At 34.4% G+C, this 13,716-nt stretch overlaps 1 protein-coding gene across 2 annotated transcripts; it reads left to right on the forward strand.

Annotated features, from left to right (window-relative positions):
* Positions 1 to 6,667: 6,667 nt before the first annotated feature.
* Positions 6,668 to 8,294, forward strand: LOC131526113 (uncharacterized). 2 transcript variants are annotated; one of them, XM_058754223.1, is made up of 4 exons: positions 6,668 to 6,804; positions 6,916 to 7,254; positions 7,440 to 7,481; positions 7,611 to 8,294. In XM_058754223.1, the coding sequence occupies exons 1-4, from the start codon at positions 6,729 to 6,731 to the stop codon at positions 7,784 to 7,786; spliced, it is 633 nt and encodes a 210-aa protein (XP_058610206.1). In that variant the 5' UTR covers positions 6,668 to 6,728; the 3' UTR covers positions 7,787 to 8,294. The 2 variants fall into 2 exon arrangements, with proteins under 2 accessions (XP_058610206.1, XP_058610207.1); XM_058754224.1 differs by having other exon boundaries at positions 7,614 to 8,294.
* The last annotated feature ends 5,422 nt before the right edge of the window (positions 8,295 to 13,716 follow it).

Below are 13,716 nucleotides of genomic sequence, written 5' to 3' on the forward strand. Positions count from 1 at the left end.
TAGGATATAAGAGGGAAAATTAAGATTTTCTATACTGTATGAGTATACATAAACATATATATTTTATATTAATCAAATTACCTTTTTTAAAACAGATAACAAAATTTAAAAAACAATTCACCAGAAAACGTGTATTATTATGAAAGTTTAGCCAGAATGAATCCTTAAACATGACATGTGTTAATATGAGACTGATATAGACCTGCTGTCTGTGTGAAGTTACATGCACAATTTCAACTTGTGGCATGTAAACAAAGAAGAGACATGACTTGTATTTATACATTTTTGCAAAGTACTTTTTATGTAATATGATAAACAATAATAATTAATCAAAATCACATCTCAGGTGCTGTTCATAGGGCTTACAGTATGAACCCTGGAATAGTGATGTCTGGACTCTAATGTTTGCCAAATATATTTCAAGCTAATAGAGCACATCCATTAGAAACTACACTGGGAAATCATGAGGATGTTCAATACTTTGCACACAGTGTTTTGATACAATAAATCAAATTGGGAATGCAACACTTGAACTGACATGAAGACTTTGAGAATTTGTGGTTTAGTGTCTCTGCATTGTTGTCTGACTACAAAATATAAACATCGACATATTTTAAACCCTGCAGAATGACAAAATTACATTGTGTTACAGTTTCACATCAGTCACATGACCTGTTTCTCAGTTGGAGTGTATCCGGTTGTTCTGGCTCTGGTTGTGTTTGTTATTGTGATTACTTGTTATTCATAATTGATTGATTCTCCCTAATTCCTATTTTTCATCTTTCAGTTTTTTCTATCTAAAATAGCCTTCTGTTTATACACATTCAGTTTTCATTTTTTTTTTTCTTTATTATTCAGATACATTTAACATCACTGCACAATATATATATATATATATATATATATAAACATAAAATAACATAGAGACACATGAGACACATGATGCCAATTTCACAGTTCACATAATAGTTCAGAAATTACATAGATTTATAGGATATAAAATCCTGCCTTCAACAGATATTTCTAACTACCCAAAGTTATCTTCACACACATATAATGATCACTCCTCCAGTCCAAAGAAATTAATAAAAGGTGACCACAATTCCAAAAAATGACCTAATATTCTTCCTATATAGAGCAGCCATCCGTTCCATTACTATGTGCTCTAATAATAAATTTAACCAATGGTTAATATTTAAAGATTGCTTAGTTTTCCAGTGTTGGAGAATAGCTTTCTTTGCCAGAATCAGGGCAATATAAACCAATTTTACATAATGTGATGCAACATCTATCCCCAAACCTAATCCTAACAAACAGAACAATGGAGAAACTGGTATTTCTTTATCAAGTAACGTGCAATTTCTCTATAACCCCCAACCAAAAATTCTGAACAGGAGTGCAATACCATAAGGAATGGAGGTAAGTGTCTAGAGTACCAGGATTACATTGAGTACATATGGGTGAATTAGTAAAACCCATTTTATACTTCCTGTGTTGTGTAATATGTACTTATGTAAGATGCAGAATCTTATATTGAATAAGTTGTATTATTTAATATATTTTCTTTCTTTTTGTATTTTTATATCAATATGATATTATTGAAATCAATGCAATAAATGAGTTAGATCAAAAGTAATCTAAAAGTAGTCTTTTTGATAGTAAAATGTTTAATGTAAAGGATTACGTTACTCATCATGATTATGTTAGTCATCATGGATTCAGGGACCAGGGATTATTTTTGCACACACTCCACTCCACGTGCTGTTCTCATTTTTAAATTAATTTATTAAATGGAATATTCTTAAATAAAAAGCATTTCCAAATTCAATTCATATTTCAAACAAAACGAAAATTCAGTAAATTAATTCAGCAAGTGAATAATGAAGTGGTCAAAAAAATGTTACCCCACTGCACATTTTTACCTTCTAATTTCCTCTACCCTGCCCACATGAGGTTATATATGCATTTCTAAAGCCAACAGGTGTACAATAATCAAAACAAAATAGTCCATAAATTAAAATGTAAATATTCACATAATAATAATTATAAACACAAATACACAACTGATTACAAATAAACAGCCACAAAGTCATGTAATTTGGAATCAGTAACGGAGTACAATTTGTAGGTTCTAATCAAAAAATTAGATTTATTCTAATCAAAAAATTTGAATATCGTGAAAAAGATAATTTTTTCTTGTAACTTATTTGAAAAAGTGAAACTTTCATATATTTTAGATTCATTACATGAAAAGTAAAACATTTCAAAAGGTTTTTGTTTTTTTGTTGTTGTTGTTTTCATTTTGATGATTAGAGGGATTACCGGGATGGACGGCCTCCAGAGCGGATCCAGGGACTCAGGAGGCCACGGCGGGTCTGCCTCCGAGACCTCGGCCCCAGCCTTGGACTCTATGGCAGGAGCTCTACTACGCCCCCCCAAAAAATTTTCTTGGGGAAATTTGAGGTGTTGGGCTGGCGATCAGGGGCAGCAGGCTCTTGGCGGCGCTCTGACAGCACGGAGATAGGGAGGCGCCTTCGTGGCGCAGGCACTGGGAGGCGCTCTGGAAGCACGGAGCTGGACGGGACCAGCGGATTCACTAGCGGGCACTTGCGAGGGGCAGGCACTGCCGGCTTGCCATACTCTCTGGCGGCAGGCTTGCCATACTCTCTGTCAACGGGCTTGGATGGGAGCGGCGAATTCCATTTATTCGGTGTTGGTTTTGGTTCGGTCTTCTGTCACGCTGTTGTTGCCAGGGAAACGTGGAGACGTAGGAACTACGGGAAGAACGACTTTATTTCCAATAACCATATTAACATACACTATGACAATCACAACTATTGACATTCAAGACCGAACACAGAGGAGAGGGAACACAGGACTTAAGAATACGAGATAATTAATGACACAGGGCTGGGGACTGATTAACTAATGAAGACAAAAACTAGGACAAGGACAGGAACTCTAAATAAGGACACGAGAGGAGGGGAAACACAAGACGCTGAGACACAGTCTGACACAGACGTCTTCAGGAAAAGAGCTACCAAGCCACTTCTGAAACAGAAACAATGTCAGAAGCATCTTACCTAGGCTACAGAGAAAAAGAACTGGGCCGGGTTTCTCGATAACGATTGATCTTAGCACTTACGAGCGTTTTCTACGAGTCATTTTACGAACATTCATTATTGTTTCACATGCGTTTCACAAAAAATGCACTTAACACAATCTGCTTTAAGTGCTACTTAGGAGTCGCTATCTGTTGGTCAAGTGCTGAAATGTCAATTTATAGAATAGGTCATATTTGTAGTACACACTCGTTTATTGAGATGTTAACCTAATGCTGCTTTTTGTTCAGTCATTTAATTTAGATGTTTTTTTGTTGTTGTTGTTGTTTGTTTTCTGCCCTTTTTAATTATTTAATTTCATTATATATATATATATATATATATATATATATATATATAAAACGAGTACTAAAGTGAATAAAGTACAATCAAAAACTTTAATTATAATCACACTGCACTTGAATAAAGTTAAAGGTGTAATCTGCCAATTGTCTTGCAGGTGACCTCATAATTGCGTCTTCTTACGATGCATGTAGGGCTTTACGATTACTCCAGAGCACTCGTAGATCTACGATGATTTTCAAGTGCTACTTAAGTTACGATGCTTTTGGGAAACATACCATAATATTAAGATCAGTCTGTAGATGGAGATGCTGATTTCCTTTTCCAACAGGACTTTAGCACCTGCCCACAGTGCCAAAACCACTTCCAAGTGGTTTACTGATCATGATATTACTGTGCTTGATTGGCCAGCCAGCTCGCCTGACCTGAACCCCATATGAATCTATCAATATATCTCTTGGCAGGTTCATGAGCGCTGAACAGTCGCTGAACTGCTCGAGCTCACGTCTCTGAAAATGTTGAAGCAAACTGTCATATAGACGTTATCTTTATAAAAAAAAAAAAAAACCCTGCATATTTGAAGTACAAACAAGTACATTCTTGCCTAAGAAACTGTTAAAAGTACATTATGTGACACAAAACAGCATTATTTTTAAAATTATAGTGGATTTGGGCATCTGATATTACATTCGCTGAGAGAAATACAGTAACTTTAGCAAGTGCAGTGATACAAATTGGGAAAGGCTGTTGGACTCTTATCAGTTATTTGTGTATATACAGATATAATTAGGGATGCATCAATCAGGGGTTAAAGCAAAAAAAAAAAAAACATCCTGAGCCTGAACTTTTTTTCGGGGGTGGGTGGGAGTTGCTGGGGTGGACACATACACAGGGTTATTTGGCAAACAAAAAAGAACATTATCTGAAAATGATAGGGTTAGGGTGGAGCATCCTTTTATGGATACATATTACTACTCTAAGGTACTATTATGATCCCTCTAGGGCAGGGATGGGCAACTTTGATAGTGACGAGGGCCAGCATTTTTTCTCTTTTATACCAAGGGGCCAGATTACTAATCCACGTCCACACAAATTTTACACCGTCTTACTCAATTTCCTTTTTATTGAAATAAATGAAAGTATAATTAGTGTAATTAGTTTTAATTTAAAAATTTTAAAGATTTGATTAACTATAAAACTTGTGCAGTTACGCTAGTTCAGAAGGGAAACTTTGTTGTCAGTTGACAGAAATATTACCCAACAAGTCAATGTAAACATCTCAATTGCATTGTCTGTAAATTTGCAACAAACAAATGTACAGAGGTCCTTTTTTTTTATTAGTGGCCTACAGAACATTCTCAAAACAACCTAAGAGGACAGTTAAAAAGGGCTTTAAAAAAAAAAAAAGTTATTCCAAATGGTACCATAAAATAACCTGGTATCTGCAGGATTTTCAGTATCAATTCTAAGACGTTTAAAGACCTTTTTAAGATCTGCACTTCACATTTCAGCCTTTAAACATTTTTTAAGAAAAGGGATGAGTCAAAAGTATCAATTAATTAATATAATAATATAAATATATCTTAATGACTTAATTGTTTAGATTTTTATAATGCATTAACTTTTTGCTGATCCACTGGTCCACATTTAAAAATATGTAGCAAAAATAGCAGACGGGCTTATTGAAAATGCATATTCGTTCTCTGGCAGCAGGTTTCACTTTCAGAATTGGAGAATATAGCGGTTTCCCCGGTAACGGCTGAACACAAAGCAGCAGCACCCCACTTTGAAACATGCAGTGCTCATATTTATTCAGTGAAATCATAGCCTTTTGAAGTTTAATCGTCTTATTAATCCATATAGCAATTCTTGTCTTTCCGTCCCCAAATTTGAGACCTCTTATAATTTAAACTTTTTGTAACAATTAAATTGAAGACTTTTTAAGGCCTATCCCTGCTCTAGGGGTAAAGAAAGTACAAAGGTGACCCTTTGTGGGCACTGCCCAGTCACAAGCTGGTGAACCCCTAAAGGTACAATTTTTGCACTGTTGTTTAGTTTAAAAAATAATTTTATTCTCACTTTGATCCAACTATAAAAATCAGATCAGGCTAATATTATTAGGGATCAAAACCAAGTGCTCTAAACATTGTGCAGAGCCGTATATGTAGTACTAAAAAGATGTGACTGTGAAGTTTTTTTATAACGTGACTCTCTTCTGAGTTCAGTAATTTGTTGTTTGTGACTACGGTGATTGAATACTGCAAATCAAACACTAAAGCATCTGTGAAATGTTAATTATTGTAGGATTAAATGAATATGGGTGAAACTCTACAAGCGTCCAGCACAACAGTAATGCCTTTAAAATGATAAATGTGAATTAAACGTGAGACACTGTTCTTCATCATTACAGTAAGTCAATGCCTACAGTATTTGATGCATCAAACTTAATCACTGACTGTTTTGTTTCAGGTTTGTTCTACTCATGTTTAACATCACTTTTCTCAGGGAGGGAACATTACGATTTTCTGTAATGTAATTCCATTCTCCTGTCTGCATATTTAAACATCTTAATAAATGCTTTAACATTTTTGAGACTTTCCTTTATCACTGTTGGTGTTAAAAGACTAAGCGGTTGTGGCTTGTTCAAAATTGCAGGGTAAGCTTCCTGTCTGACATTATCTCAGAAAACAATGACTTCCTCCTTCAGTTAAAAAAAATAACAACATGTGAGCTGTTCTGAAGTTATGAAACGTATGGTCTCTGTGGCTGTTCATAGAGCTAATATTGTAAAAAAAAAAAAAAAAAACCTTGAAAAATTATTGTCTTGTTTTCATAAAAAAAAAAAAATGTCAAAATTAAGTGAGTTTTTGCTTAGAACAAGCTAAATAATCTTATTTCAAACAGAAAACAAGATTATTTTGCTTGTTCTAAGCAAAAACACACTTAAATTAATTTTCTGAATTAATTTTTACATGTTTAGAAAATCCTTCTTGATTTAAGAATTTTTAGATATTTTGGCTGGAAACAAGGCAAAAAATCTAAGTAAGAAAAGCAAAAGCATGGCCTCACAAATCTACTCACAATTAGCCAAGTTTTCTAAGCCAAGTGTCAATGCAAGCTAATATAGACAACATCCATAAACTACGCTGGGAAATATGCTGAGGATTTTCATTATACAGCTCACAGAAGTTTGATGCAATAATTAGTTGAACTGAAACAGAGATTGTACAATGCTTTATAATTCTCTAGAAAGGAAGTGGAAACACCTAGTGGTTTTAGTCTCTGCATTGTGCTGAAACCTTAGTTTGATTGACACCGTTACAAATGACAGACACGATGGAGAAAGTTATTTTCTTCTTCTGTGTATTTTCTTATTGGATTATTCCAGTCACGTCCATTGGTAAATATATTCCATTTCAAATATTACGAAATTAACATATCAACCACAAATACAATAGCTATTATTTTTAATATGGTCTAAAAGGATCTGCTATTATCAATGTTTTATTAGGTGTACAAGGATCTTTTGATCTGCTAAGAGTTCAGAAGGGAGCAAACATCAGTCTGAACTGCAGCATGAGAAGCCGATATGAAGTCGCCTGGTATCACCTCAATTCAGAAGAACACATTCTACTGATTTCTGTGAAGAAAGACAAAACGGGAAATACTCTCCTGACCAACTACAATCAAAACATTACTCGACTGAAAATTATTACAGACACATTGATCACCACAGTCTCTTTAAATATTTTAGGAGTAACAGAGTCAGATTCAGGCATTTATTCCTGTGGAGCAAAGAAAAACACTCCAGAGATGTTCTTTGACAAACCCATCAGACTAGAGATCGAGGGTAACAGATTTTCCCATCTTATCTTCATAGACATTTGTTTTGAGATATATGGATTTATCAGCACATGAGCACATTTAAAGATTACAGCAGCTCATTTTAACCCACTCTCCCACATTCAACTAAAATCAGTTTTTACTGTGTGTGTGTGTGTGTTTGTGTTTGATTAACTGATCATATATTTACAGGTCTATTTGTAACAGAAAAGCCAAAAGAAGTTGACATCGCAGGTAACATGTTGGTTGTTCATTTAGTTTTTCATGTTCTACCTCTACTGAGATACAGCACTAATTCTAGTTATTATATAACATTTTCTGTTTGCAAATCTGAATATTTCTTCTGTCTCTGTCTGTCTGAAGAAGAAGTGACTACGAAAGAGAGAGCATTGATGTTCGGTGGTGTTGGTCTGGCTATTGCTGTGTTTTTTCTGGCTACAGTCATTGCAGGAGGAATCATTCACTATCGCGGTTGGCAGAAAGGTTGGGCCGCAGCCAAAAAACGCTCATCTCTGATTCATCACAAATCAGCTAAATAACTTCTATTTCTGCTTTATTTCACAGTCTAACTCAATATATTCCGAGATTTGCTTTGCATCGCTGTAGATCACCACAAATTAAAACAGAAACTGTGGCTCAGATGTTTTTCCTGTTGACCAGATTTACTTACACTTTAGAAAAGCTAATCTGAATATTGTCAGTGATATTCAGATAAACAGCAAAATGTTGCTACTGCCTCTTTCTTTAATGCAGCATTTATTAAATTAACATGCATAATGTTTTACACAACTGCAGGTTTATATGTAGAGAATGAGCTCAAAAAGAACATATGCTTGAAGAAGGAAACATGCTTGAGTATCATTCGACTATATTTATACATTATATATTTATCTAGAGAAGCATTACTATGTAGATATAAGCTATAAGAGAAAGTAAGAGCAAATATAAAAGTCATCTCTTTTATGCCACATAAACATTGATTAAAATGTTTTAAATGTTAAACGTGTTACGTGTTGTTGAGAATTACAATCAAATAAACATCAGTAAAAATAAGAAATCATGTGCTGTGAATTTTCTGGTAGAAAACCTAATCATTACTAACGCTAAACCTCTTCAAACACTACTGTTCTCATAGTTTCAGAACAAGTGGTTTCACAACAGTGTCGTGCAAAGAACAATAATGATTTCCTGACTGACTGCATTAAGATCATGCAACTAAAACCACAAAAATATGAGGTGAAAATAAACCGACTGTCACTGGTGCTGTGAAATCACTCGGCTATATTTAGACAAGTCTAAAAGAATGAAAACATTAGTACGAGTTAAAATCACTGAATATACAGGAAGATGAAGGAAGATGCTCACCCTATCAGTGTGTATTCACAGCTACACTGTAGCTGTAAATATATTTAGATGTAACTGTATATCATATTTAGAGATATTTCAGAAACATGGTTCTAAACAGTACCAGAAAAGGGTTATTTGGCTTGTAGCAATAGCAAAACCCTTTTTGGTGGTAAATAGAACCTTTTTTTAATAAGGTACCATAAAGAAGCAAATTTGAAAGTTCCATATAAGACCTTAATGGTGTTATAAATAACATTTTTATAATGGTTTATTTTAATTAACATTGTTGTATTAGTATATTTATATCATTAATATTAATATTATATTTATTATTTATTAATATGTTCTTTTTTTTACCCCTCTATATGGGTCATGATCACCAGCTGGAGTGCCCTTGATACCCACCAGAGGGCACTCCATCCCAGACGACTGCCACTCCTTCAAGGATTTAATTCCTCTTAAAGGTTGTGGCTAGAAGGGATACAGCTCCGACCGGAAATGAACAATGAAATTCATGTTCTACCTATTAGACCTACCCCAACCCTAAACCTACCTCTTACAATAATGAAAAAAAATAGTAATTATTGTTGTACAGTGTGACAAAAATTACACTGTATTGATAGTAGCGCCATACGTATCCCTTCCTTAACCCATAATCCTCTGCACAGTCTCATCAGCACTCATTGTTTGTACCTGTGCCTCATTAGCATGGTTAGCTCACCCTATATGAGTTCTCACTGTCATTCATCACAAAGTCTTGTGTGTGATGAACACATTCATTTTTATTTGAATTATTACTCTGTAGGTTTTTTAACCATGTATTATTAATTATAACTAATTAAAATGCACATATTCACATTATGTCTTAGTTACATGTAATGCAGGCATTACAAAACTTTGTCATCTAAACCTTATTCACAAGATATATTTGCTTTAAGTATCCCTTAGATTTTAAAACAAATATTTCAATAATTAAATACATTTGCATGCTCACGGTTTCTTTGATGTTGATTAATGATCACATTGCATGCAGGTAAATAAAAATATTTCATCTTTTTTTAGTAAGTGTTTTATTTAAAACAAAGACTAGAAATGCAAAGACGGTTCTGTACTTATGAATGGGAGAAACTGTAACGCGCAATATGGAGGAATAGTTGCACCTTCTAAATGAAAGAGCCAAATTTCCCATAGAAACCTGACTAGACCAGCTAATGCACATGCACATACTGTATGTTTGCACATGCAAGGAATTTGTTTTGGTGTCAAAAGCTTCCAGTACACAGAGACAACAACAACAACAACAACACACATTTAATAAAAAGATGTGAATAAAATACACACATGTATGTATGTAAAAAGTTCATGATCAATCATTGGTGATCAAAGGAAAGATTTTTTAAACTTATGAAGCAGACAACGTAATTTATTAAGATATATGTTTAAATATACAGTGGAACAACACACAGTAGGCCTACATAAAATCCTAATTGTCCCTCTTATACTATATTTGATTATCAAAAATTTCACAGTGAGGTAACAAGAAGGACATTTTTGAATCCTAAATACCTGTTAATTCATTTGATACAGCATATAATGAGCAATAAGAGTGTAAAGTCCACTAAACATTGTGCTAGACTTTTAAGTCGAATAACACACACAAACAAAGTACAATATTAAAATACATAATTACAAAAAAAAAAAAAAAAACTGTACGAATAATACTATATCAAAAGTGGTTATTACATTTTTAAAGCAGCTTATTCCTTTGTCAAAAAAACAAAATGTATAGAGTTTTTCTCATGATATATTGTTTTAATAAAAGTACAGTACCTTAAAATCCCATAGTAAACAGAAGGCAACAGCAGTAATAAAAAAATAACTCTTAAGATGTTTAAAATGGGAAAGAAACTTGGAAGGACACAGTGTTGATACATATTTGAACAGATTTGCACAAAGCACACATAGAAATGGGTGACAAAATCAGTGGATCGGATGTAAAAATGAATCTTTTTACAAATTCTTTATTTTTCAACCAGGAAATAGAATTATTTTATTAAAATTATATAATTACCTCTACAACAGTAATTGTTGTTTCAGTTGCTGTGACAACAATATTTCTATTAGCAAAATAAGACAATCAGTATTGCATGAACAAACTAATTTACTTTGGCTAAACAAAGTATCTTTAACGAGAAGAACTTAAAAAACAATTTGAGACAACTCAAAACTCTTACTGCATCATGTTGTCTTGTTTATTTTTTTATTTATTTTCTCAACTATTTATTTTTTGCAGTAAAGGCTTGTTTTTGCTTTTGCAAAGCAACATAGTCAGTCAGTTTGCACGTCAATTAAGCAACAATTACTATATTAACAATTACTGTACAATGACAGATATGGAACACCTCTAGCTGCCGTTATATGACGACAGAATCCTGATGATGTTGAAGGCAAACTCCAATAACAGTGGTGTCACCAGGTGATCAGGGCTTCTGTGCAGAATCACGTTCAGTTAAAGGGATCCCTGAGTATCCCTTGTATGGCTTAATATAACGTAAATGATGTCTCTTACTGAAATCTGTAGTAGAAAACCCATGTAAGATTTATGTTATTTTAAAAAAATTCACATCGTTTAATACATATTTTGGACTATGGGGGGCGCCATTATTTTGATGACGTAAAATGGTTGCACTCTGTGAGCTACTGGCGCTACCTGTTGCTATTTTTGCCACAGCACAACTCAGAAAATTAAATACTGATATCATATAACATGGCCTGCGTCCCAATATGCATACTATCCATCCTAAATTATATGTGATAGTAGTAATTTTCAATACTATTTAGGGCAGATAGGGTGGATAGTATGCACATTGGGAAGCTTTGATGGACGTTTACAATGGTAACTTCAGCCTAAAATATGTTAACAAGGCAGGTAAGGATAGCTGACCAAATTAATCCTCAAATATTAGCGGATGTTATCTTTTAAAAACAACACTGATACAGCTACATATACTACGTATAAATTATTTTATAAATAATGTAAATAAATTATTTTATTGTCTACCAAAAATTGCAGTTCTGTCTCAATACTCAATAGGTGTGTTCGACTTCATGCAGCGCCATGAAAACCGATCGGCGGACGACTTGAAGAAGTGCATGCCGGTTAGAAAATTTGTCCGACTTGAACCGGTGTCATGAGAAATCGAGTGCCCCCTCGAAATCGGGTCCGCTTAGGACCCCGAGTGATCCCATTGCCTAAATAAATGCATAAAGATATTAATGTAAAAACGTATGGCTTATTATATAGTGCATAATAGAACAAAATAGTGCATAATGAAACAAATTAAATGTAATTTCTTACACTTGAATAACTGATAATTAATAAATAAAAGTAATAATATCCTATTAAGTGAAAAAAATTAAAATCATTAATTAGTTTTATTTTTAAAATAAAACATTTGACATTTAACACTTAATTTAACACATAATAAAAAAAAAAAAAATTGTGAATGCATGTAGGATAAGCGCAAATTCATGTATAAAATAAGCTATGCAGCTAATCAGGTATCTGTATGCTATGCTAGTACATAAGATAACTAATACAGACATTAATTATCATTGTAACGTAGTTTAAACAGCATTTATCATAACATAATTTTGTAGGAATTGTAATCAGGCACTGAAGAGAGTACCTATTAAAAGTCATTTGAGCTTTGGGTCCTAATGGGACCGGATTTCGAGGGTGGATTTGATTTCTCATGACACTGGCTGCTCTCGAAATGCTGGCCATTTCTCAAACGGAAGGCTGCATCCTCCGGAGGTCACATTTGTAGGCTGCATACGACATCAAGCCTGGTTTATTTCAGTTAACTGAGCATTATATTCGCGAGTCAAAAGCATATTACAACAATTTATACTTAACTAAGAATAATGGTCAAATTTATAACTGTTAATATTCAAAATTATGATCTTCTTTATGACGTATGCAGCCTACAAATGCGACCTCCGGAGGATGCAGCCTTCCATTTGAGAAACCGCCGCTATTGCCGTACTTTGATGCCACACGTGACAGTGACATGGCGTCGGTGCCGGTTCAACCAAGTACTCCAGAGTGCAATCTGGACGACTGGGGCGGGGCGACACATTGGGGTGGGGCGACACGTGTCACTCCGCCCACCCCCAATTCCATTGGTTTATAACACGGCAAATCTTATTGGTGTAGACTCGAGCATGCGCATTCCTTTGTGTACTATTTTGTATTTAATTTGGCCATATTACAGAAATATTATGTGCTAACTCTAGAATCATAGGCCTATCTTAATTATTATCTGTTTAGTAACCATGGTAACTTTAGTCAGATGAAGTCGTTTACAAATAAACTCTTGATGACAGCACCTCCGGGTTCTTCAGGCTGAATAGCGTTTGATTAATAATTCCTTGAGGATCGGCAGGCTGCGGATCAGCACTAAGCTGGGATTTTATACGCAAATTCTGATAATTTACTGTAGGCTATTTTAGAGCTGGACAAACACGAACATAAGCGGCTGATTTTACGTTTTAACGCGCAACCGTTTTTTGTTGTTTAAAGAGATGAGTTATAGCCAAAGTTGCTCAAAGCGTCACAAACTTGTAGGTTATAAAGTGCTAATAAAATGTTTTCATGGCAAGCTCAATGTTTCCTTGTTTATGTCTTAATAAAATATTTGAGCCTATATTGATTCTCTTACAGTTTCCGTGACAAGTGTCCGTGACATCAGATATTAAAAATCCAATTATTTATGTATCCACACCCTCATTGTGTGTGTGTGTTTTAATCTGTGTACGGGATGAATTTAGATTCAGTTATTAACACTCAATCATTGTACCCATATAGACCTGCATAACTATCGAATATTAAAGGTCCCATGACATGCTGCTTTTTGGATGCTTTTATATAGGCCTAAGTGGTCCCTAGTACTGTATCTGAAGTCTCTTTCCCGAAATTCAGCCTTGGTGCAGAATTTCAGCCACTGCGAGCCAGTCCCACAATGAGCTTTCTTTAGGACGTGCCATTTCTGTGTCTGTAGCTTTAAATGCTAATGAGGAGGAGAGAGGCGGGGCAAAGTGGAGGGTGGGTGTGTGGCCT

The sequence above is a fragment of the Onychostoma macrolepis genome, chromosome 19 (assembly GCF_012432095.1).
Source record: "Onychostoma macrolepis isolate SWU-2019 chromosome 19, ASM1243209v1, whole genome shotgun sequence".
Lineage (NCBI taxonomy): Eukaryota > Metazoa > Chordata > Actinopteri > Cypriniformes > Cyprinidae > Onychostoma > Onychostoma macrolepis.